General features: G+C 38.9%; 2 protein-coding genes across 4 annotated transcripts in view; one reads left to right on the forward strand and one right to left on the reverse strand.

Moving 5' to 3' along the window:
• Positions 1-2,734: 2,734 nt before the first annotated feature.
• The window catches only part of LOC146467721 (uncharacterized), a 33,037-nt gene continuing 8,932 nt past the window's right edge, over positions 2,735-26,839 (forward strand). The window contains exons 1-2 of one of the 2 annotated variants that reach the window (XM_085125564.1): positions 2,735-4,176; positions 16,042-16,164. In XM_085125564.1, coding sequence (XP_084981690.1) covers positions 2,745-3,539 — 795 coding nt within the window. In that variant the 5' untranslated portion in view covers positions 2,735-2,744 and the 3' untranslated portion in view covers positions 3,540-4,176; positions 16,042-16,164. Of the gene's footprint in view, positions 4,177-16,041; positions 16,165-26,839 lie in introns of those variants that run through there. The other variant, XM_085125565.1, reaches the window with a different exon arrangement.
• Positions 17,970-23,849, reverse strand: LOC146467722 (uncharacterized). 2 transcript variants are annotated; one of them, XM_085125567.1, is made up of 4 exons: positions 23,368-23,849; positions 22,205-22,279; positions 21,409-21,506; positions 17,970-19,811 (listed from the first exon to the last, which is right to left on the reverse strand). In XM_085125567.1, exons 1-4 carry the CDS (start codon positions 23,405-23,407, stop codon positions 19,545-19,547), a joined length of 480 nt encoding a protein of 159 aa, XP_084981693.1. In that variant the 5' UTR covers positions 23,408-23,849; the 3' UTR covers positions 17,970-19,544. The 2 variants fall into 2 exon arrangements, with proteins under 2 accessions (XP_084981693.1, XP_084981692.1); XM_085125566.1 differs by having other exon boundaries at positions 22,205-22,286; positions 23,372-23,837.

A 26,839-nucleotide genomic window follows, 5' to 3' on the forward strand; every position in this document is an offset into this window, starting at 1 on the left:
AGTTGTTCTGGAAAAGTTGGACCGAAAATGGAATTAACTACATTCAAGACATTCTGAATGGAAATGGAAAATTCTTTATTTATGAAGAATTTAACCGCAAGTACAGAATAAAAATTAATTTTCTAAACTATTTTCAAATCCTTGCATCAATTCCAGCAAACCTCAAATCAAAGGTAGCTTTTACACCCAGACCTAGGAACTGTATTTTTGATAATTGTGATATATTTGACTTATCTATGGACAAGTCGATTCAACTTTCAAAAATGAAATGTAAAGACTTTTATCATCTCTTTCAAGAAAAAGCGGACTGTTACACCAACAGCCGTGAAATATTGGGCCAGACAACACCCTGATATAGAATGTAAATGAAAAAAAAATATTTAAAAATGTACCTCATCTCTTTACTATCAACAAACTGAGACAATTCTCCTTTAAAATGTTACACCGTCTTATTGTTGCTTGTTTATATTATCTTTTTTTTAATCGAAATGAAATGTGAATAGCAATTTGTGTGGAATATTTTAATAAAGAATTATTTTTATTATTAAAAAAATTATTATAATTATTATTATTATTATTATTATTATCATTATTATTATTATTATTATTATTATTATTATTATTATTATTATTATTATATAAGACATACAGTCAACTCTCTCGTAAGCGACCACCCTTGGGGCACGACAAAGTGGTCGCTTACGGGAGGTGGTCGCTTACGGGAAAGATCAACAAAATAAGCCTAATACTGGATTGATAAGTTGATTACATAAAAATATTACCTTAGCAGCTAAAATTGGACAAAAAGAAACTAATTTATTTGATTTTTTCACATCTATTCATTCTTCTGATGAAACTTTGTATAACATTTTGGAACAGATCGCTGTAACAATTACCGTTTACCTACAGATCTAATTATAGCTATCTTCTCTGTCTGTAAACTGTTATTATCTGTCAGCAGTCCGGGGTAGCGTCATTAAAAATTGAACTCTTCTCACTTCTGAGTAATGATTTACCAACGATCACACATGACTATGTTGGGTGGTCGCTTAGCGGTAACAGAAAACAAAAGAATATGTGTAATTTCTGGCCTAAAAAGTGGTCGCGGTCCCTTAAGAAATTTGAGTGGTGGTCGCTTACTAGAGAGCTCTTGAAACAGTATTTAACTGACAAACAAAACGGTTGTTTACGAACTGGTCGCTTACGGGAGGTGGTCGCTTACGAGAAGTGGTCGCTATGAGAGAGTTGACTGTACTAGTGTAATTGCAAGTGATTTTCTCTCTTAACATCCGAGTCCAACCCAAGGACTTAGGGAGGGTTTCTAATTGATGGAGAGGACCCGTGGGCTGCAGAAAGATGAATTATTTTCTGGAGTTAATGAATGTTGATGTTGCCAGGCATTTTGTTGGTGTAGTTTTCCATGTCCTTTTGATGGTGCCACGGGCTCCCATAGCCAACGGGACTGTTGTTGTTTTGAGCCTCCACATTTGCTCAACCTCGATTTCTACGTCTTTGTATTTGTTGAACTTTTCCTTGGTTTTGACTGATGTGTTGGGGTCGTGGGGTATAATCACGTTAATGAGAAGGTAGGGTTTTGTCCTTCTGGTTCTTTAGTACAATGTCCAGCCTATTAGTTGCGATGGTCCTGTCAGTGTAGATGGGCATATCCCAAAAAGTGGTGGCGCTGTCCTTCTCGGTGACAGCTTTGATATGTTCATCTTTCCAGGTAGTTTAAATTTTTTTATCTTTCCAAATATTTTTTATCTGCAATGACGCACTCTAGGACCTCTAGGCCTATGGTCAAGCTGCTGGATTTTAAAAATCTTTAAAATAAACTCTCACAACTGCAAATGCATCTTTTCCACGCACATCCTTGTGGACTCCACATATCGTCGTAAAGCATTTGTTTAACGTCTTACAACTGTTTGGACACCCCCCGGGGGGGGTACTCCAAAAAAAATTGGGTAGGGGTGTGCGGCCCGCTTCCCAAAACCCTTACCCTATTTATGACTAAAATCTGCGATTTTTCCTACCCTATTTATGACTAAACTCTGCGATTTTCCCTACCCTATTTATGACCTGAAGTAGCTTCTTCTAAAAAAAATTCGAACCCAGGACTAGAGTGCAAAAATCTATACCCTATTTATTACCAAAATGGCGGCAAAATGGCTAAAAGCGATACCCTATTTATACCAAAACAGCCGAAAAACCATACCCTTTGGCGCTGCAGATACCTATATAGCCCATATAAGGGAGTACCCCCCCCCCGGGGGGACACCCCAGAATAGCGATCAAAAATCTCAAATCACAAAATTTCTTTATTAATAGAAAACCGACAAAAAAAGGGTATCCAGAAATGAGACTGCTAATTAGTCAATTAAGTCGTATTCATGCTCATAATGTTATATCGATGAAAATGATCGCAAATTTTGCTTGATTTACGCAGCTTTGTGACACAGGTGCTAAAATCGGCAGATAGTATTAGTAATTCAGATTCTGTAGTCGAAGTGTGCATTCGATTATTTCGTCGTTCAGGAAGCAAATATCATCGAGGAGACTGGCCTTGCCGGAAACACCCTGTGAGGAATCCAATATGGCGGATATTCCAGAGTTGGTGCTCACTTTCCATCCCACAATACACTGCAATCCCAACCGGAAACTGAAACTCTTGGTGCTTGTATTTTCGGAATCTTTCGTAACACAACATTTGGATAGATTGGACATTTGTAGACAGATAGAGCAACATGGCGTTCTCAAAGAAGCTCTTTCGCCCTGCTCACTCTCAAAGTCACGACACTCCCGGTGATGAAAAGGAACAAAAACCACAAAATGAAGCTCCATCTGTTTATTTTGACTGCACAATTCTCCCAGATATCGTAGCCGAACGAATTGCCTCCTTTCTAGACGGCAAGGATTTGATCAACTTGGGAAAGACCTGCAAATTCTGGAACGATGTAAGCCGGAAGAACTTCGTGTGGAGAATTCTTGCCGAGAAAAGGTTTGGAAAACAGTCGCAAGCCGAACCAAAAGCCTCACCGCTGGATTACAAAAAGCTGTATTTTGAACTTGCCACAAGCAAGCAACCGGCGAAAGCTTTTAACGTAGTCTGGTTGAATGGTGAATACCTTGAGAAAGTGAAAGACAAAGAAAGCGAATTCGGGGAAGTGATTCAACTCAAAACGGTGTGCTGGCTTCAAATTGATGGGATTTTCTTCGCCGGCGTGCTTCCAGGTAAATACTCTTTGGTGTGGCGCATGAAACTTGACGGAGTTTACTTAAATGGAGATCACGCCAGACGTGCGATCGAATTTCGAGCGAGGCCAGAAAAAGGTTGCGGGAAAGAACTCTGTTCGAAATGGACAGATAATGATCTAAGACGGGCAGAAAGACGGCATGGCAACGGTAAATGGTATCTTCAGAACATGGGGGACTTTGAAGTGACTGCCATTTGTAAAGTGCATGTAGAGATCACAGGAAGAATACCCCACTGGTGTGGGGGGATATCATGGGATTACGTGGAATTAAAGCCACTAAATTAATTTGAAGAACTTTCCAAGGTTCACACAGTCCGATCAGGGAGCTGAGCTTAAGCAGCGACGACGGCGACGACAACGGCAAAAACAATAGGTATAATGACAGGTAAAGAGCAAAAACAATCGCTCTATTCGTGCGTTTTACATTTTGGTACATTTCTTTGCTCTCCTCTGCAAAACAACAACGTGAAATAACCAAATTCTAAGCCGGTTTATTGGAGAACGTGAGCACACGACGGTGAATTTTTCATTTTCTTTCTTAACTTGAATGCCACTCCTACCAACTTGGTTCCTGGATAGTTCGCCGTTTCTGTAGAAGTTGAGCGAGTTGAAATTAATAGCACAAATGAAATATAGTTATATTTTCAGGTTACGTTTTCGTTGCCGTTGTCGTCGTTGCCGCTTAAGCTCCCTAGGTTGTTGAATCTCTCAAAATTGTTTTAGCTAATAGTCAGTGAAAAGTAAAGAAATTAAGGACACTCTGGGTCAGTTATTAAAAGATAGTTTAGATGGCGTTTAACAAAACCATGTTCTAAGCCATTTTCAATTTTGCCAACAGTCATAGCTAAATATTGGCTGCTGCTGACAGTAGCAAGAAGGCTTCCATCAAGACATAAGATTTTGTTTTCCGAATAACAAGTTAGTTTTATTCCACCAGAAATTAAACATAAACAGTAAATTTATGCCTTTTCTCCCATACAAATAATTAGCACAACCCCAAGATGCTGCCTTGCCTGAGCTATGTTTACTGGGCGAAATACCACATTCAATGACTGGAGTAAATGGCTATGGGTAAAATCCCATAGCCGCATTTGTTATAAAATATTTTTCAATGAAATCCTTGATACTAAGTTTGGCCCAGTAAAGGTGAGGGCACTGAAAACGCCATAACTATAATACAAACCGATAATAAATAAAAGGGGAGTGGCTGGGACAAGGGGAGGAGGAGGGATGAAAAAGCGTGTCTTTAACCACCGTCAAGATGAACTGAAGTATCGGCTGAAATGTGAATACCTGCCACCCCAAGTCCCAGGTCCCCAGGGAACTGAACAATACTCACTTGGAAGAAGAGACATAAAAATCCTATTCGCAAGCAAATATTTCCTTTATTTGAAGCTTGCTATCTTGTACTTACGTGACCACTGCCATTTTGAAAAATATATGTATTAAAACTTCCCTATGTGTTTATCCCGTCAACGCGTAGCTTTTAAATTACCCAAGCTGGATTTTTTATATGTTGCAGTACATGTATAGAACTTTCCTCTAGTATAATACTTGCTACAAGTTTCGATGTACCAGGACACGATTTTTGCCTGCAAAGTTTTCACAATTTCAAACGTTGATAAAAATGCTTAAAATAGGGATCTTCGGGCTTTTAAAACTTCATGTAAATAGGCATCTCCCAGTGATGTTTTTATAAGACCGTGTTGTTAGAAGGATGCGTAACTTAACTTCAGAAGTCGTTTCAAAACGCTAAGCCGTTTTCCTTCCCGAGCGATTTGAAAATGCACCAAATCTCGTCAAAATTTATCGCCAGCTGCGACACGATCACGACATTTCACATTAGTGCCGGAATTCTCGAAAACGAAAAATCCTTGGAAAGTATTATTGTTATTTTCGTAAATAGTTCTCTAACGGGAGTCTCCTGACAAAATATGAGGAAATTCGTAATTTCAGTTTTGACCGCGAGTTCACGATATTCTCAATCAGCTGCTCTTATTAGTTTGCTCCAAACAACCATCGTTGTTCCTTCCAAGAATTTATTTTGAGCAAAACTATTGAACTATTAGAAAACTTAAAATCCGGATTTCGAAATTGGGAGACAAGACTTGGAGATAGATCCTTGTGTGTCTGGTATTACGGCACGTGATGCCCATTAACCAATGGTTGGAGTCGAATCAAGTCGCTCGGTTTTATTTTTCGGGACGCGGGGGGAGGGGGGAGGGGGGAGGGGGAGGCAATTCTGAAGCTCAGTGAGACATATGATTGTCTGGCGCGCCCCTTTCTCTACGTTGGTGTTTTGCGCGAGGCAAAAGTGACGTTTGGATGACTGAAAACTCGCACGGAAAACCAGGCTAGGAGTTACTAGCAGGATTGCTCTGCAAATAAATAGTCTGCGAAACGATGAGAACCAGCCGTCACTGTTGTTGTTAAGCTTTCAAAAATATACGGTTAATTTTGGTAGTGCAGCCAGCGCGGCGCAGACGGTCCCGTGTGGTGGTTGATACCTAAACAATCGCCCCCATCTTGATTGACGTGCCCTCTCTCCGTAACCATGCAGAGGAACAAGCGACTTGAAAGAAGTCTTAGCTGTACTTCGCAAGAGAAAGTATTCGAGGGATAATAATTCGTGAAAAAATTGCTCATTTTCCTCAGTTTTATTCTTATCTTAGTATGCACTCGAGGAAAAAATGCCGGCTTAAAATGGTGCTCATCCTATTCTTTTTCATTTATCCTTTGTTTTTTTTTAACAAATTTCGGTGCCTTGACTTGGTGTAAAATGCAAAGTGTTACATTCATATTTATGCAACGCCGTTATTTTTGAAACATCATTGAAGGTGGTTCACAACGGTTTCCTGTACTTTCCTTTAGTTATAATTTGATCAGATCATTGCTATTACTCTTTACAACCGATAATAGTAAGAAACAAATGGAAAGCAGGTTATGGTCATTTGTTAAACTGAACAGGTCACCATAGCAAAAATATAACCTGTTAAAAACTGCACTAAATTTAGCTTTCAATGAATCGAATTAAAAAACGAGCTCAATATTTTTCCTATCGAATTGTGCTAGGGCGCAACTCTTTGCAAATTAAAAAAAAATTACATCTAGGGAGTGGTTCGGAGCCACCTTAATTTATTATTTTCTTTGTTTTTGTTTTTTTAGTTATAATCGCTTGATGTTAAGTTTAACAGGTTATATTGTTGCTATGGTAATCTGTACAGTCGAGAAAACAACTGTAACTTGTTCACCAATAATTAGGTACCATCAGTATTGAACAAGTGTGGTAGCATTGATCCGCCAAAGTTTAAGCGCTGGAAAGTACTGGAAACCGGTGCCAGAATCTCCTCTTTGCATCTTTTCAAGAGATAATTTACATCGACTTTTCACTTCAAGTATATATATTCTGAACTAGCGCTACTTAAAATTAGCACGTCATTACAAGGCCAGTCGTGTTTCTATATACGGTTATACCGGGCCTAGGTTTTATGCATGCAAAGTGTGAATTTCAGAATAAAAAGTAGCGAAATTAAAACATGACATATCGGCGACGACATGTCACCATTATCAAATGGCGAACAAAGTGTGAATTAACAGGCACTGTAATTTTATTTCATTTGCAAATAACTTTAAAAACTATTTAAACACATTTTCTCGAGTAAATAGTATCTTTTTCCATATAACAATTTAAAATAAATGTGCCAGGGGAACTGTCATTAGTGTTCCACTATTTTTAACCTAGTTTTCGCTTCCTCTACATTATTTTCTAGTTACCACTTCCTGCTTCCTTTATAGTGCTGCATAATCGACTTATCGATTAGTTTAAATCTATATTCAACCAAAACTGTGACATCCGCCGTTTTAGGAGGTAAAGCACACATTTGGGAAAACTTTTACTCAAGTTTCTATTTGGAGAAAGTGAGCCCCCAAATGGCGGGAATTTTCATCATGGTAGTACTTCTAGAAGGGTGACTCACCATACATGAAACAAGGTTTTCGTCCTGACAAGGGGGGAAGTGAACCAGGTGACGTTTTGAAATTCAGATTGAGTTTTCATGGTGACTCATCAAGCTGTACGGTCTTTTGAACTAGTTTTAAACGGCGAATAATTTGCCTCTTTATATCTGAGTTGACAATCTGAAGCTTTTTGAACGTGGTTTCACTTTCCAGTCGACAAAACACGATGTTTGGAAATTCCTGTTCTTTGATAATATCAGGTTTACATCCTCTAGATTTCCCCAAATTCTTCGATTAACACTCAGCCAGAAGAATAGACCAATATTAATTCTTAGCGCAAAACTTAGCGCAACGTTAAATACGTTTGCGAAGGTTTCTTAACCGGTTTTTTCAATTCATCCACGTTATTGTTTGTGGCTCTCAGAGTCAACCTCAGTTCAGTAAGTGTAGTCTGTGGCTAAAATCCGAAAGTGTTGCCATTCAACTTCATGAAAGCTACTGGACGGGACTTCATATATGTATGTGGTGTTGTTTGTTTTTTGGAGGAATGTTAGTTGAATTGGGGGGTGGGGGCGTGCGAAAAAATTAGCTTTAAAAGGGAGGGAGCACCTAAAAAAACTAGAAAACGAATCAACTGGCTCAAATTCCAGCACCGAGAAAACAAATCGTTTTTTTTTTCTTTCTTTCTTCTTTTGCGGAGGGTTGGGGTTGTGCCAAAAATAAAATGCTGTGACAGAAAAGCGGGGGGGGGGGGGGGGGAGGGACTAAGTCGAGTGTATAAAATGGGCCAAGCCCCTTCCCCCTTCCCAATAAAAGATGAACGTCCCTTGTGATCTCAGGGGTTTTGGGGTCATGTTACATTAGGGTTTTATAAATAATTTGTACTTGGTATGGAGACTTATGGCGATTTTTGGAAAGAAAATTTAAAAAGGGTAAGATAGTGATCTGAAAGTTTGACGACCATTCGGTGTTTTCTATTTGATCGACGGAAAACAAGTGAACTGTTTTCAAAATGTTTTTACATTTTTTGTTTTTTATGTTTTATAATCTTAAATCGAGACCACGGTATATACGGTCTCACGGCCACTGACACTGTTAAGTAACTTCAAAAAATAATGAAGCCCGGCGTATTTCTATTTATTTAAATACTTTTCATTTAAAAATTAAAATAAAAAGCGCGCATGTAACCTGATAGTTATTCGAGAGAGCATTTTTAGTAACTCGAAGGTTCTTCTGAATTTGAGTCGATAATACGTGAGGGTCCACATACAAGTCCTTCAAATTCATGTTTTAAACTCCATCGAATGTTTACGTCTCTTTCTTCTCATTTATACCGCATAGCCTTGCTGCCTTTTCGTACACCTGATGTGATCAATGTATATTCTTTACGAAAATAAAATTTGATATGTTCATCTTTCCAGGTAGTCTAATTTTGTTTATTCTTTCATATATTTTTATCTGCAATGACACGCTTTAGGACCTCAAGGCCTATGGTCAAGCTGCTGGATTTTAAAAATCTTTAAAATAAACTCTCACAACTGCAAAAGCATCTTTTCCACGACTGATACTTGTGGACTTCACATATCGTCGTAAAGCATTTGTTTAACGAGTTACCACTGTTTGGACACCCCAGTATAGCGATCAAAAATCTCAAATCACAAAATTCCCCATTAATAGAAAACCTCCAAAAAAAAGGTATCCAGAAATGAGACTACTAATTAAGTCAATTAAGTCGTGTTCATGCTCATAATGTTATATCGATGAAACTGATCGCAAATTTTGCTTGATTTTCCCAGCTTTAGGACACAGATAGTGTTAGTAATTCAGATTCTGTAGTCGAACTGTGCATTCGATTATTTCGTCAGTCAGAAAGCAGAGAGACGACCTTCAAACACACTGTGAGGAATCCAATATGGCGGATATTCCATAGTTGGTGCTCACTTTCCATCCCACAATACACTGCAATCCCAACCGGAAACTGAAACTCTTCATGCTTGTATTTTCGTAATCTTTCGTAACACAACATTGGGACCTTGGGTACTGGTGTACACAGATAGGACAACATGGCGTTCTCGAAGAAGCTCGTCCGCCCTGCTCATTCTCAAAGTCCCAACACTCCCGGTGATGAAAGAGAACAAAGACCACAGAATGAAGCTCCATCTGTTTATTTTGAATGCACAATTCTCCCAGATATCGTAGCCGAACGAATTGCCTCCTTTCTAGACGGCAAAGATCTGATAAACTTGGGAAAGACCTGCAAATTCTGGAACGATGTGAGCCGGAAGAACTTCGTGTGGAGAATTCTTGCCGAGAAAAGGTTTGGAAAACAGCCGCAGGCCGAACCAAAGGCCACCCCACTGGATTACAAGAAGCTGTATTTTAAACTTGTCACAAGCAAGAAACCGGCGAAAGCCTTTCGCGTAGTCTGTTTGAATGGTGAATACCTTGAAGAAGTGAAAGACAATGAAAGCGAATTCGGAGAAGTGGTTCAACTCAACACGTTGTGCTGGCTTCAAATTAGGGAGTTTAAGCAACGACGACGGCAACGGCAACGCCGCAAATACTGCTTCAAAAGGTCTGCTTTTCTTACCTGGAAATAGAAATATTTTCAAGAATAACACACGCAACGACAACGTTCTACGGTTTTATTTCTTTAACTACCAGGCCAATTTAAGCTAATAAGCAATTTAAAAATGATAAAAATATATCAACTGAACAAGCTTATATTAAAATTTTACTTCACTACGATATGTGGACCTCTGAGGAAATATCTCTTAGGAGGCGTTTACAACGCCTCGTAAGAGATATTTCCTCAGAGGTCCACATATCGTCGTGAAGTAAAATTTTTGATGCAGGGTCTGGAAGAGTATTCTTAGGATCCGGTATTTTGCCTAAAAAAGGTGCGAGATTCGGGAAAACGCAAAATATCTTGACAGGATTAGGAATTTGACCTCTCCCCGGGAAGCGGGATTCACTAAAATTTAGGTACGGGATATCGGATTTTTTTTGCCTGTCTGTCTTTCCATAAAACCGTGGCTCAAATATCAATTGACTTTTAACAAAAGTTACTTTCCGCATGTTTCCGGTAATAGGCTGGTGTTACGTTTGTCAACGGACTCATTGATTAACGATTTTTACAGTATTTTTCAATAAAACATTTCACAATTGGCTAATCGTTAACTCTGCACTTACCTCAAACTCGCATGGTTCAACCTGGAAGCGACAGCAGCGAAAAGCGCGGACCCCGCTAAGACAGTTCGAGTTTTGGTGTCCTTTTATCTCACAACAGAGTCTGGACAAACTTCTGGCTAGCCGATTCATAAAGAGAAATTTAATGTGCTAATCTCATCAGAGAACCATAGCGGAATCAAACATTTTCAAGCGCCACCTTCATGATTATACTGGCCTCGCAGATATTGCGCTGCGCAAAGGCTTGGAGAAAAGCCTCGACATTTCAATTGCGCGAGTGCATAAGGCGGTCGGTGGCGATATTGAAGACGTGAAAACTGCAAAGGACCGCAAACGATAATGCTGCTAGTTGACGTAGGATCTACAAGAGACCTAATCAGCCAAAAATAAATATTGGCGATATTGAGACGTTTTCAATGTACAAGAGTGACACGCCTGCACGACTCCCTAGTGTGTGTTTTAGCCTTTTTTATAATTTGGCTCTCACAAGTATATCTTTTATCGATCACCCTCTTTTGTAAGACATTGGGTGGGTCTTTGTAGACTTCTTTGAGTAATCGTTGTTTCTCTATTAAGTGCCAGTCTATCAAGAGGATTTGTATTAAGTTTGGCACTGATGGGTGGTATTGTGTAACGCAAGGCAAGATTCGTTTGTTCTCCTTTGGTTTTTGAAGAAGTGCCAGTTTCCTGTTTTCAAATTGCACTTCTGAGAGGGTCCTTTGAACAAGGTTCTCGGGATAACAGTCTTTCCTGTAGGCGTGATTTAAGATTTTGAATTTGCTCTTCAAATATGTTTTTAGAAGAGTTTGCTCAGAGAAGTCTCAGAGCCTCGCCTTTTATGAAGCCTTTTTTTACCCCTGGTGACGAAGAGAAGTGAGTGTATTGAAACCAGTTTCAGTAGGCCTTGAAGTGCGTACGCACATCAAGAGCTAAATTGCTTCTAAATCTTTCACATTTATAAATGTTTGTATCCAGAAATGTCGTTTGTTTCTGAAATTTCAGCCGTAGATTTAATTGTCGTCACTGTTGCTGCAGTAACCTTTCAAAAATATACGGTTTATCCTGGTAAAGAGGGTCCCGTGGGGTTGCTGATAACCAAACAATTGGCCCCATCTTGATTGACGTGCGTGCTCTCCGTAACCATGCACAGGTACAAGCGACTTAGAAGAAGTCTAAGCAGTACTTCGCAAGAGAAAATATTTGAGGGATACTAATTCATGAGAAAATTGCCTATTTTTCTCAGTTTTATTCTTATCTTAGTATGCACTCGAGGAAAAAACTCCGGCGTAAAATGGTAGTCATGCTTTTCTTTTTCTTTTATCCTTTGTTGTTGTTTTTTTTTTTTTTTAACAGTTTTTGGTGCCTTAACCTGGTGTAAAATGCAAAGTGTTACATTCACAATTATGCAACGCCGTTATTTTAAAACATCATTGAAGGTGGTTCACAACGGTTTCCTGTACTCTCCTTTAGTTATAATTTGATCAGATCATTGCTATTACTCTTTATAAGCAGATACAACCGATAATAGTAACAAACAAATGGAAAGCAAGTTATGGTCATTTGTTAAACTGAACAGGTCACCATAGCAAAAATATAACCTGTTAGAAACAGCTCTAAATTTAGCTTTTAGTGAGTTGAATTCAAAACCGAGATCCCCATAATTTTCCGATCGAATTGTGCTAAGACGCAACTCTTTGCAAATTAAAAATATGTAGGGAGTAGTTCAGAGCCACCTTAAATTTTTGTTTTTGAGTTATAATCACTTGATGTTAAATTTAACAGGTTATATTGTTGCTATGGTAATCTGTACAGTCGAGAAAACATCTGTAACTTGTTCACCAATAATTAGGTGCCATCAGTATTGAACAAGGGTGGTAGCATTGATCCGTCAAAGTTTAAGCGCTGGAAGGTACTTGAAACCGGTGCCAGCCATCTTAAAAACCTACGTACAGAGTCTGTGTTTTCGTTGAGATCTCCTCTTTGCATCTTTTCAAGAAATAATTTACATCGACATTTCAATTCAAGATTATATATACTGTACTAGCGCTACTTGAAATTAGCACCTCATTACAAGGCCGGTATATACGGTTAAAACCGGGCGTAGGGTTTATACATGCAAAGTGTGAAATTGAGAATAAAAAGTAGCGAGATTAAAACATGACTTTTCCGCGATGACATGCATGTCACCATTATCGAATGGTGACAAAGTGTGAATTAACAGGCACTGTAATTTTATTTCATTTGCAAATAACTTTAAAACTATTTACACACACTTTCTCGAGTAAATCGTATCTTTTGCCATATAACACTCAAAATAAATGTGCCAGGGGAACCGTCATTAGTGTTCCACTATTTTTAACCTAGTTTTTGCTTCCTTTACATTATTTTTCTAGTTCTCACTTCCTGCTTCTTTTATAGTGCTGCAAAACAGACTTCTCAAACTCATTAATAATTCAAAACCAAAGACAAAGGAAATCATGCCCCGTGACGGGTTTGGATATCTGATGAAAAACTCCTCGTTTTTGCATCCTTAATTTCCCCTTCAAAATCAGTTTGTTTGAGAATTTTATCAAACACTCGTAACAGTGTTTCATCACAATATCAAAAACCTCAAAGTTCGTCAAAAATACTCCACTAAACGTCGTATTTTAAACTCTATTCTCGGTGTTTGATATGTGATGAAACACTGTGTCTCGTGTTTGACATATTACTTGAAACTGAAGCTTTACAAGTATTTCATAATGCTGTTAGTACTCCAAGATACTATTGGTTTATTTCTATATTCAACCAAAACTGTGACATCCGCCGTTTTATCGCCGTTTTAGGAGGGAAACCACACAATCGGCAAAACTTTTACTTAAGTTTCTATTTGTAGAAAGTGAGCCCCCAAATGGCGGGAATTTTCATCGTGGTAAAATTAGTAAAACTAGTGGCAAAACCATTGTGGGGCCTGACTCGCAGACCAGCATTGGATTACATCACTGGAATTGCATGATGACGACACCAAGAAAACCCTGATAGCTCAGTGGCATCCACTGTTGAAATCGTTACGCGGACTAGGACATTTTTAAAATTTAGCGCAACGTTTAATGCGTTTGCGAAGGTTTCTTAACCGGTTTTCTCAACTCATCCACCTTTTTGTTTGTGGCTCTTAGAGTCAACCTCAGTTCAGTAAGTGTAGTCTGTGGCTAAAATCCGAAAGTGTTGCCATTCGGCTTCATGAAAGCTACTGGACGGGACTTCATATATGTATGTGGTGTCGTTTGTTTTTCGGGAGGGGGGGGTTGGTTGAATTGGGGGTGGGGGCGTGCGAAAAAATAGCTTTAAAAGGGAGGGAGCACCTAAAAATATAAACGAATCAACTGGCTCAAATTCCAGCACCGAGAAAAGAAACTTCACATATCGTCGTAACACATTTGTTTAACGTGTTATCACTGTTTGGTCACCCCACTATAGCGATCAAAAATCTCAAGTCGCCAAATTCCCCATCAATAGAAAACCTCAAAAAAAGTATCCAGAAATGAGACTGCTAAGTCGTGTTCATGCTCACAATGTTACATCGATGAAAATGATCCCACATTTTGCTTGATTTCGCAGCTTTATGACACAGGTGCTAAAATCGGCAGATAGTATTAGTAATTCAGATTCTGTAGTCGAAGTTTGCATTCGATTATTTCGTCGGTCAGAAAGCAAATATTATCGAGGAGAAGACCTTGAAACACACTGTGAGGAATCCAATATGGCGGATATTCCAGAGTTGGTGCTCACTTTCCATCCCACAATACACGGCAATCCCAACCGGAAACTGAAACTCATGATGCTTGTATTTTCGTAATCTTTCGTAAAACAACATTGGGACCTTGGGTACTGGTGTACACAGATAGAGCAACATGGCGTTCTCGAAGAAGCTCTCCCGCCCTGCTCACTCTCAAAGTCACGACACTCCCGGTGATGAAAGAGAACAAAAACCACAAAATGAAGCTCCATCTGCTTATTTTGACTGCACAATTCTCCCAGATATCGTAGCCGAACGAATTGCCTCCTTTCTAGACGGCAAAGATCTGATAAACTTGGGAAAGACCTGCAAATTCTGGAACTATGTAAGCCAGAAGAACTTCGTGTGGAGAATTCTTGTCGAGAAAAGGTTTGGAAAACAGCCGCAGGCCAAACCAAAAGCCACCCCACTGGATTACAAAAAGCTGTATTTTGGACTTGCCACAAGCAAGAAACCGGCGAAAGCTTTTCGCGTAGTCTGGTTGAATGGTAAATACCTTGAGAAAGTGAAAGACAAAGAAAGCGAATTCGGAGAAGTAATTCAACGCCACACGGTGTGCTGGCTTCAAATTAAGCATCGGCGACGGCAACGGCAACGCCGCAAAACAATAGGTTTAATGAGCAAAAACAATCGCTCTGCAAACGCTCTGCGTTTTAAATTTTGTTCATTTCTTTGCTGTCCTCTGGAAAACAACGTGAAATGACCCCATTTAAGGTTTTATGGAGAACGTGAACGCACGACGGTGAATTTTTCATTTTCTTTGACTTGTACGCCACTCCTACCAATTTGGTTCCTGGATAGTTCGCCGTAAAAGTTTTAGCGAGTTGAAATAATCGCAAAGTAACACAAATGAAATAGATATATTTTCAGGTGACGTTTTCGTTGCCATTTCCGTCGTCGTTGCTTAAGCTCCCTGTTGATCATTTCTTCGTCGGCGTGCTTCCAGGTAAATACTCTTTGGTGTGGCGCATGAAACTTGACGGAGTTTACTTAAATGGAGATCATTCCAGAAACGCGATCGAATTTCGAGCGAGGCCAGAAAAAAGTTGCGGAAAAGAACTCTGTTCGAAATGGACAGACTATAACGAGCTAAGACGGACAGAAAGACGGCATGGCAACCGCTGTGAATGGTATCTTCAGAACATGGGGGACTTTGAAGTGACTGCTTCTGGTGTGGGGGGATATCATGGGATTATGTGGAATTAAACCCACTAAATTAATTTGATGAACTTTCCAGGGTTCACACGGTCATATTAGGGAGCTGAGCTTAAGCAACGACGACGGCGACGACAACGACAAAAACAATAGGTTTAATGACAGGTAATGAACAAAAACAATCGCTCTGTACGTGCGTTTTACATTTTGGTACATTTCTTCGCTGTCCTCTGCAAAACAACAACGTGAAATGACCAAATTCTAGGGGTTTTTGTATCGTGAGCACACGACGGTTAATTTTTCATTTTCTTTCTTAACTTGAAAGACACTCCTACCAATTTGGTTCCTGGATAGTTGGCCGTTCGGCTGTAGAAGTTGAGCGAGTTAACGTTGAAATTAATAGCGCAAATAAAGTTATATTTTCAGGTGACGTTTTCGTTGCCGTTGCCGTCGTTGCCGCTTAAGCTCCCTAGTCGTTGAATTTCAGATTTTTTTTCCAAAATTGTTTTAGCTGATGGTCAGTGAAAAGTAATGAAATGTAGGACACTCTGGGTCAGTCATTAAAGGATAGTTTAGATGGTGTTTATCAAAACCATGTTCTAAGCCATTTTCAATATTGCCAACAGTCATATCTAAATATTGGCTGCTTCTGATAGTAGCAAGAAGGCTTCCATCAAGACAAAAGATTTTGTTTTCCGAATAACAACTTAGTTTTATTCCACCAGAAATAAAACATAAACAGTAAATTTAGTTGAAAGTTGCTATCTTGTACTTGAGTGACCACTGCCATTTTGAAAAATATATGTATTAAAACTTCCCTATGTGTTTATTCCGTCAACGCGTGGCTTTTAAATAACCCAAGCTGGATTTTTTATATCTTAGTGCAGTACATGCATAAAGTTTTCCTCTAGTATAATACTTGTTACAAGTTTCGATGTACAAGAACACGATTTTTGCCTGTCAATTTTTCACAATTTCAAATGTTGATGAAAATACTGAAAATAGGAATCTTCGGGCTTTTAAAACTTCATGTAAATAGGCATCTCCCAGTGATTTTTTTATAAGACCGTATTGTTAGAAGGATGCCTAACTTACAGGTCGTTTCAATACGCTAAGCCGTACGTCTTCCTTCCCGAGCGATTTTAAAATACACAAATTCTTGTCAAAATTTAACGCCGGCTGCGACGTGATCACGGCATTTTACATTATGCTGGAGTTCTCAAAAACGAAAAATCTTTGGAAAGTATTATTGTTATTTTTGTAAATTGTTCTCTAAAGAGTGTCTCCTGACAAAATATGAGGAATACCGTAATTTCAGTTTTGACCGCGAGTTTTCGATATTCTCAGTCGGCTTATTAGTTTGCTCCAAACAACCATCCTTGTTCCTTCCAAGAATTTATTTTGGGCAAAACTATTGAACGCTTGAGTAGAAAAGTTAAAATCCGGATTTCGAAATTGGGAGATAAGGCTTGGAGATATATCCTTGGGTGCCTGGTATAACCTCATGTGATGCCCATTATCCAATGGTTAGAATTGCTCCGAGTCACGCGATTTTATTTTTTCGGGACTCGGGGGGAGGGAGGGGGGGAGACAATTTTGAAGCTTAGTGAGATATATGATTCAAGTTGTCTAACGCGCCCTTTCTGTACGTTGGTAGATAAAAGTGACGTTTGAATGTTTGTATTCTTGGTTTTCACGTGACGTCACCAAATTCTAGAATTCAAAACTGGGAGGCCTACAAAATTTTTACCTTCATTCAAGGAAAGATTACCTAAAAATATGTCTGTTCACAATTTCTTAGCTCGATGTCGTGCTTCCTTTTGAAAATAGAACAGTTTCAATTTCTGAGTTTCCATCGTGCGTGACATCAGGAGCACGGCCGTGACAGAGCTTTTCCGTATCTTAAAAATGACTCTTCGTGTGATTTTCAGCATTCTAAACAATTTAAGTTTTAGGAGAAATATTAATCTAAACATTCGAAAATTCACAAGGGCAAACAAACATCTTTTCTGGCAAAAGTGAACCCCAGATGTTTTTTCCTATTTCCGGCCGCCATGTTTGTGCCCCTCAGAGGGACACAAAAATGGCGTCTCCATACTAAGCTCTATAAATTTATGTGGAACATTTGGTCAAATAACTCGAGTACGGAATGCCGCACAGATTTGACACTTGGACAGATGCCTTATTTATTTATCCTCTATACCATGTCAATTTCTTTACTTCATTCATGGAATGGTTTCGATTTTTTTTTTCAATGGCGTGACAGTGAAAACCGAGAATAAAACTCACACGGAAAATTAGTAGCAGGATTGCGCTGCAAATAAATAGTCTGCGAAACGATGAGAACCAGTCGTGACTGTTTTTGTTAAGCTTTCAAAAATATACGGTTAATTTTGGTAGTGCAGCCAGCGCGGCGCAGACGGTCCCGTGTGGTGGTTGATACCTAACCAATCGCCCCCATCTTGATTGACGTGCCCGCTCTCCGTAACCATGCAGAGGAACAAGCGACTTGAAAGAAGTCTTAGCAGGACTTCGCAAGAAAAAGTATTCGAGGGATAATAATTCGTGAGAAAATTGCTCATTTTCCTCAGTTTTCTTCTTATCTTAGTATGCACTCGAGGAAAAAATACCGGCGCAAGTGGTGCTCATCCTATTCTTTTTCATTTATCCTTTGTTTTTTAACAAATTTCGGTGCCTTGACTTGGTGTAAAAATGCAAAGTGTTACATTCACAATTATGCAACGCCGTTATTTTTAAATATCATTGAAGGAGTTTCACAACGGTTTCCTGTACTTTCCTTTAGTTATAATTTGATCAGATCATTGTTATTACTCTTTATAACTGGATACAACCGATAATAGTAACGAACAAATGGAAAGCAAGTTATGGTCATTTGTTCAACTGAACAGGTCACCAAAGCAACAATTTAACCTGTTACTACCTGCTATAACAACATAACCCGTTAATTTAGCTTTCAGTGAATTGAGTTCAAAACCGAGCTCGTTCATCCCAATTTTTTTCCTATCGATTTGTGCTTAAAGGCACAACTCTTTTCAAATTAAAAACAAAATATAGGGAGTGGTTCGGAGCCACCTTAAATTTTAAATAATCACTTGATGCTAAATTTAACAGGTCATATTGTCGTTATGGTAATCTGTACAGTCGAGAAAACATCTGTAACTTGCTCACCAATAATTAGGTGCCATCAGTATTTAACAAAGGTGTTAGCATTGATCCGTCAAAGTTTAAGTGCTGGAAAGTACTGGAAACCGGTGCCAGCCACCTTAAACAACTTGCATACGGATTCTGTCTTTTCGTTGATGATCTCCTCTTTGCATCTTTTCAAGGAATAATTTACATCGACTTTTCACTTCAAGATTATATATACTGTACTAGCGCTACTTAAAATTAGCACCTCATTACAAGGCCAGTCGTGTTTCTATATACCAGCCCTAGGTTTTATACATGCAAATTGTGAATTAACAGGCACTGTAATTTTATTTCATTCGTAAATAACTTTAAAAACTATTTAAACACACTTTCTTGAGTAAGTCGTATCTTTTGCCATATAACACTCAAAGTAAATTTGCCAGGGAACTGTCATTAGTGTTCCACTATTTTTAACCTAAGTTTCACTTCCTCTACATTATTTTCTAGTTCTCACTTCCTGCTTCCTTTATAGTGCTGCAAAACCGACTTGAAACTGATTAAGCTTTACAAGTATTTCATAATGCTGCTAGTACTCCAAGAGACGTATATTCAACCAAAATTGTGACATCTGCCGTTTTAGCGCCGTAAGAGGCAAAAGCACTCATTCGGCAAAACTTTTACTTAAGTTTCTATTTGGAGAAAGTGAGTCCCCAAATGGTGGGAATTTTCATCATGGTAGTGCTCCTAGAAAGGTGACTCACCATACATGAAACAAGGCTTTCTTCCTGTCAAGGGGGAAAGTGAACCAGGTGAAGTTTTGAAATTCAGCTTGAGTTTTAATGGTGACTCATCAAGCTGTACGGTCTTTAAACTAGTTTTAAACGGCGAATAATTTGCCTTCTTATATCTGAGTTGACAATCTGAAGCTTTTCGAACGTGGTTTCACTTTCCAGTCGACAAAACACGATGTTTGGAAATTTCTGTTCTTCGATAATATCGGGGTTATACCCTCTAGATTTCCCCGAATTCCTCGAATAACACTGAGCCAGAATTAATTTATATTCCTACAAATCGAGTTGTAATGCCATCCATATGAAGTTCTGTCCCATTATTCTTCGGTTAATTTCCTGCAGTGCGCTGGGAAATCTCGACATTAATTCTGGTGGTACAATTTCATTGCTTCTTTGTTGCTTGTTTGATGGCGATGACTGTTCACAAGGCAGTCTTTTTCGGCTTCTCTTCTTTTTGTTTGACTTCCTTGTTACCGCGGTGCGTCCCTTACCTAGGGGTTTGGTGAAGCCTGGTTGTTCTGATAATCTTGGCATTAATTCCTGGGGCGAATAAAAAGGAAAATACTGTTTTATCAAGGCTACGCGAGTCCCCCGGAGGAAGGGGTAAGGGGGGTATTCGAAAAAGATTTTATCCGGGGAGATTCCGCCCCGAGCTCCAAACGCTTTTCTTTTTATATATCATTTTTGGCAGGAAAGGTAATGCTTTTGTACACCTTCATAGAAAATGGTACTCCTTTCACATACATACAGTACAAAAACTGTATCTCTTTTAGGTTGGTCTATTTGAGAAAGGCACCCATTTCGGTGTAGGGATTCTCCCTTTCCCCCTGTATTACGCTTTCTGACGTGTTTAATTATATTAATATATTTCAGATAACTCATTGTTTGAAGCTATTTACCGTAACATTATTCTTGGAAAAAAAAAAAAAAAGAGAGAGAAAACTTCCTTCCTTTGTTTCTATTGAGGTTATGGCAACACTTGAAAAAAAATCACTGACAAGGATCGAAATATTTGATCAGGCTTGGTTCAAACGCTGAACTTGTACCGTATCCGGAATTTTATAATTCAGACTTATGAGTTCGACACGACAGAAGTTTGACAGTCTGTATCAGCTCAATGTTGATCTTGTATTGCAAGCTCGACATGGTTGTGTCGAATTACTCGACAGAAGTGATACAAACGTCAAATTTCTGTCGTGCCACAGTATTGATGTGAGGTCTTGGCAAGGAAAAATGCACGCGAAATGCAGATAAATTCGACTGAATAAGAAGTCGAGCTTTTCCCGATCGAACTTCTGACGGACTCAGGTAAATTTCTGGTATGACACAACAATTAATCAACGCTTGCACCGGGTCTCATTCCTTCTGCTTCCGCGCGCGTTTCAGAGTTTGTGTGGACGTCGTATTTAAGCGGAGCGAGCGAGCTATAGCCGAACATGGTTCAGTCTAGCATGCCGGTCCGAGGTCGTTTACAAGGAATCCGTCTGCAAGAGAATAGGAAGGGCTTGCTAGTGGAAAAACTCGGACAGTCTAAGGCAATCCAGCAGCTCCTGAAACGTTTTGTAGCCAATGGTTAAGAGAGAATCGAACTGAAATAGAGTGGCATTGTCACCGGGATTTTGCTATTGTTTGGTAAAAACTGCACACATTTTTGACAAGGTACCTTAATTTTCTCAAACATGAAATTTCTCCTCGAGCACCGAGAAGGAAATCAGTGATTTCTCGAAGGAAGAACAAACCATACTCAGTTTTAAGCGTATTTTCTTAATACACAAGGGAAGAAGAACTTGTTGAAGATAGTTTTCGTTGCAATATTCTTGTGTATCCCAATTGGTTTATTACTGTGCCAATATCGGATCGATATATATTTTATTGAACATGTGGCGATGATTGAGGTTGCCACATGACCAGTTGATATTTATCAAACAGAGCACGTGCTATGTCTCAGGACAAGCAGTCATTTGACAAACCACAGTATGATAATAAGTAATACATGTATTCGACCATGCACGCTGGCGTAGTTGATATTCTTTCCAAGGGAAACTATATTTACCAGAATCGTTCAGAAAAATAACAGTATAATAAAGTTTTAATCCACGGTTTTTATTGTCAGCGAAGAAAAGTTTTTGATATTTACCTTGAGTTGTTTGGGTGGTTTTAGTTGTTCCACGTATTCTCGTGATTCTCTCTTCTTTCTTTTACTTTCCAGGCGGGAATATAGTTCCGCTCGGTATTCTAAAGGAATGATGACAGATGTCAGCCTTAAATTCCTTACGATTTGAAGCAAGAAAAGAGTTGATTTGCCCATTCCGAAGCTACTAAAATGACTCGGCCCTAGTTTAAAAGCATTGTTCAAATTTTTCAAATGAAGAAATGAAGCCCATCGCCAGAAAGATCACATAAAAATTAGTAAATTTGGCTATGTTTTATTGCGTATTAACCAGGCTGTGACCTGTCAAAGGTCGCTCAATTCCTCAAATTCCATACGAAGTCTCTAATTTTTCCGATATTTGAAAGCCTTGTATAAGGTTGCAATCTAACGACAGAACCTCAAACTTGGTAAACTGACTTATGACTCCAATTTCTGATTAAATGAAAATTTAAAACTCCCTCGTCTTCAGTCTCCATTTGAACTCCGGAACGGGCAATTGTGAAAATTGTCCATTTCAAACACGCACCCAAAAACGTTTATCTTCGACATAGGTCTACAATGCATTCAAAGATTTCTGTGTTCTACAATGACGATGAGGACCAAATTTTGTGAGAAGCTGACTTTTACCTAAATCTTTGCAATCCTATTTAAATTGACCAGTTTCACCCTTCCCTCAGTGCTGAGGCTACACGGCTATCCAACTCGTTTTAAGTTTTTCTATTTATCCTGTTTCGTGGAGATATTTTCCCCGCCAATCTGATTTAGTATCCCCATACTATACCTGAGAATCGTTTCCCGCCGATGTACCGATTAGCATCTTCAAGCACGTGACCACATACGCATGACCTTGTCGGTTCTGTAATCTGCGGATGAAATAAATCATGAATCACCAACATTACCTGCGTCAAAAGATTGCAGATGAGGTTGACACCGATGAGAGGCCCTTTCGTTTCGAGAAATAACGATTGCAATAAACAACAGTTGTTTTCAGTGTCAGAGCCAACTTCATTGTTTTCATTTGGAACTGAGGGGTTGAAATGTCAATGATTCGAGATCTAGAGTCTTTTGGAAATCATTAAATACTTCCTCGACTCTTTTCTAACTGTGTCTGGTTCAGTATGCACATCATAGTTCCTCGACCCCATAAAGTAGGGTATAAGATGAACTTTTTTGCGTCCAGACGAACCAAATTGTTCGGTATAGTGTGTCTTGAATCATAAGGACATAATTCTTCTATGTAAAGAAGATAAACAAGATAAGGGAATCGTCGTTTGCCTTTATTCGCTCTCAGGACTGATTTTAGACTTTTCTAAAATCGATACTGGCAATCAAAGACTTAGCTTGTGACGAATAACTCCATTGAACGGGTGGACCACGGTTACATATTCGCCTGCTAGTTGTAATCTTGAATCAAACGCTTCTAGACATCAAGTTGTTTAAACCTGATTTTAACCAATGTAAGACATCAGAAAATTCAATGGACCGTTTTTTTCATCACATTTTCCTTCTCGGCATTCGACAAATGCTCCAAAAAGGAAACGAAAGAATGTGCATCGTCTAGGTTGTTAGCATAGCTCCCCGAAAAAAAATATCCTTTATTACAACACCGTACCGTAACACCGTCGAAATTGATATATTTCTCACTTAGAACACGGAAGGCTACTTTATGGTTTATACTGGCATAGAAGACATAGAAAGAAAAGAAAGCGGTTCTACGTTTCTGAAAATCAGACGCCGTTGAAATTTCTATCGCAAGCGATTTTACTAAATGCAGAGGCAGCTCGGCGACCAAATATTGTCATATCTGCATTTTTCACAAACAACTTGACTGGTAGATGACGGTAAATGTGCGTCAGTCGAACTAAAAATAAATACAGTACGTACTAAAGCATTAGAAATTGTACATTTAATTCAAGGGTATTTCACGATAGGCGATCTCAGTACTTACCAAGAAATTACAGGCAACGCACTGACGAAGCACCATTGTGACGCGGCCTTTATTATCCCTTATTTCCTTTGCAGTCTTGTCAGATCAGAGCCTCTTCGCTTGGCAACGTTCGACTGCTGACTTCTTTGTTTTGCACGGTTTATATGCATAACTTGGGCATTGACGTGTGACGTCACTTCTAAAATAAGCAACAGCTGCGTGACGTGACAATCGTTAGCCCTTTGTTACGAAACAATGAAAAGTATGTATTGAACGACCCAGAAACTTCGAAGCTTCAAGGATGGATTTTGCTTCTGCGGACTTAGAAGAGCTTAAGCAAAGAGTTCGACGGATACACGTAAATGTTTTTGATTTCGCTTTATGAGAAAGAGGACGGAGGGGAAAAAAGCTGAACAAATTGGTTTCAATACAGGTTGAACATGAAATCGTTGACGTACGCTTGTTTGGCGATTTTGATATTACCATGACATTCAGGTGTATTGTGGCATAAAATATTTGCATTTGTGAGGATTTGTCCCTGGAACAATTCAACACTGAATATTAATTAGTCAGTACAAACACAAACTGAAAATTCGCGGCTGATAATGGGAATGTTTATTTCGCTGAATGCTTTTTGCGGGCAGTGAAGTACTTGATTAGCCCGTTGTGTAGAGTTTGAACTGTTAGTCCGCATGTACGGAAGCCCATAAGGGACACATCTTTCTTGGTAATATTCCTCCATATATATTCCTCCATATAACAAGAAGTTGTACACATCTCACAAAATAAAGTGCACTGCAAACTAAATAAATCCGCACACTGCGAACAAAATAAATCCGCACGCTGCAAACAAAATAAATACGCACGCTACAAATAAAAAAGTCCGCACACTTCAAATAAAAAAATCCGCACACTGCAAACAAAATAAATCCCCACACTGAGAACAAAAAAGTCCGCACACTGCGAACAAAAAAGTCCGCACGCTGCAAACGAAAAAGTCCGCACGCTGCAAACAAAATAAATCCGCACACTACAAACAAAAAAATCCGCGCGCTGCAAACAAAACAAAAAGTTCTGCGCACGCAGGTAGACGCAAAGTACTGGGACTGAGTGTTACATTTAAAAAACATGGCGTCCAGTGAAGCGATGGTGAAGAAAGCTGAGTGATGAAATTGTGCTCGACAGTTTGCCCTGTGGATCTGATGGAGAGCTATTTCAACAGAGGCCTTATGTACAGCCATATAACGCTGATGTTGGGAAGACATCATCATATAGATGTCGTGAATGAACGAACATTGAAGCGAAGACCTCAAGACTGCGGTCTTTTGGTGGTTTTCACCTCACGCATCGTCACGCAAGTGAAAAAATGAAATCCTCAACCATTCAATAGATAAAGTCAAGAAATTGATATTTTGGAGAAGAGTGATACATAAACAACGTGTGAAAGCCACGGGGCTGTGCGATATCTCATAATCGAGTTATTCGAGAAAATGTACCACGGAAAATTACAGAGTTTAGTATGGGACGCCATGTTGGTGGACACCAACATAGCCACCAACATGGCGGCCGGAAACCAGCAAAAACATCTGGAGACTGGGGCTGACTGTCATGTTATAAGTCCAAAGTCTCAAGGGTCTTATTTAGGTTTAAATCTCAAGACCCTTTTAGAACCTCATTATTATTCTTTTGTGTGTGTGTGAGTGTGTATTGGTTTTGTATGTATGTGTCCTATTGTTTTCGTGTTTGGTGTAAAGGCGGTTATCATGAAGCTACCGTTTTGAAAATAATTCGTTTTTGTGACACATTGATTATATATTTGCAAGCAGCAAGGAGAATGTAAATTTCAAACTTCTTTCACTTAACGTTCGTGGAATTCGATCGCCTGAAAAAAGGAGAGCTTTGTTTGTCTGGTTAAAAAAACAAAAAGCGGATATAATTTTCCTTCAAGAAACATATAGCTCGAAAGACATTGAGAATATATGGAGAACTCAGTGGAGTGGGAAAATGTTTTTCGCGCACGGATCAAACCACAGCTGTGGTGTGATGACACTCATAAGGAAAGATTTAGATTTTGAAGATGAATCGTGCCTATGTGATCCAGCTGGGAGATTTATTATTTTAAATGCGACTGTGCAAAGAGTTAAATATATTTTTGCCAATATTTATGCACCAAATAAAGTGCGTGATCAGTGCACATATTTTAAAGATTTACAGGAGAGGTTGGATGGTATAATCTCAAGCCCTGAGCAAAAAGTTGTCATTGGAGGCGATTTCAATGTCACTTTTGATTCTAATTTGGATTGTCTGGGTGGGTCGCCAGCCCAAAAAGAGTCGGTTAAGGTACTTGAAGAAATTTGTTTTGATATGGACCTCGTTGATATCTGGAGAATAAGTCCCACTGGAAATTTAATTCTAACTTAACTAAGGACGAAGAGTACATAAAACTTATTACGGACAGCGTCCCAGCTTGGATTGTTTTGTACGATAGTGAGGGTAACGTGCCAGACTGTGCAAATTTATTCCTCCGACATCCTGAAATCCCTAAACTATCGTCAGAGAAAGCAGCTACGTGTGAGGGCAAACTAACAGTGGAAGAATGTCTTCAAAGTCTTCAGTCTTTCAAAGAAAATAAATCACCAGGCAATGATGGACTGACTGTAGAATTTTATAAAACATTTTGGGGTATCTTAGGTAAGTTATTAGTAGAAAGTCTAAATTGTGCCTTTGACTATGGCGAGTTATCGAATTCACAAAAGCAAGCGATTATAACACTTATAGAAAAGAAAGGAAAAGACAGGAGACAAATTTCAAATTGGAGACCGATTTCACTTATAAATTTAGACACAAAGATCGGATCAAAAGCAATTGCAAGGAGACTTCAAAAGGTGATACCCGATATAGTACACTACAATCAAAATGCATATGTAAAAGGAAAGTCTATATTTGATGCAGCAAGGGCAATAGATGATATTTTAGAATTTACAGAAAGAGAAAAGATCCAAGGCTTAATGGTAGCAATAGATTTTAAAAAAGCTTTTGACTCGATTAACAGGAATTTTATGTTAGAGACGCTATCCGCTTTTAACTTTGGTCCTACTTTCATGCGGTGGATTAGGACCTTCTATCAAAATATAACTAGTTCGGTCATGAATAATGGTTTTTCGACAGGCCCTTTCAACATACGTAGAGGTGTAAGACAGGGCGACCCTCTATCACCATATTTGTTCATTATCTGTTTGGAAACCCTTGCCATCACCGTGCGTGGAAATAAAAACATTCAAGGAATTCTAGTAGGCAAGGAAGAAATTAAATTAGAAATGTTTGCTGATGACGTCACAGCTTTTCTGAGAAATACCAGATCTCTTGAAGTTCTTCTTCATACTGCTGATCTGTTCAATAAGTGTTCTGATCAATCAAAGAGAAGTTACAAATGTGGAAGTGGAGAGATCTAACTATTTTAGGGAGGATTCAGATTGTAAAGACATTTGT

Source organism: Pavona decussata, unplaced genomic scaffold (assembly GCF_977016875.1).
Source record: "Pavona decussata unplaced genomic scaffold, jaPavDecu1.1 SCAFFOLD_134, whole genome shotgun sequence".
In the NCBI taxonomy this organism is placed as follows: Eukaryota; Metazoa; Cnidaria; class Anthozoa; order Scleractinia; family Agariciidae; genus Pavona; species Pavona decussata.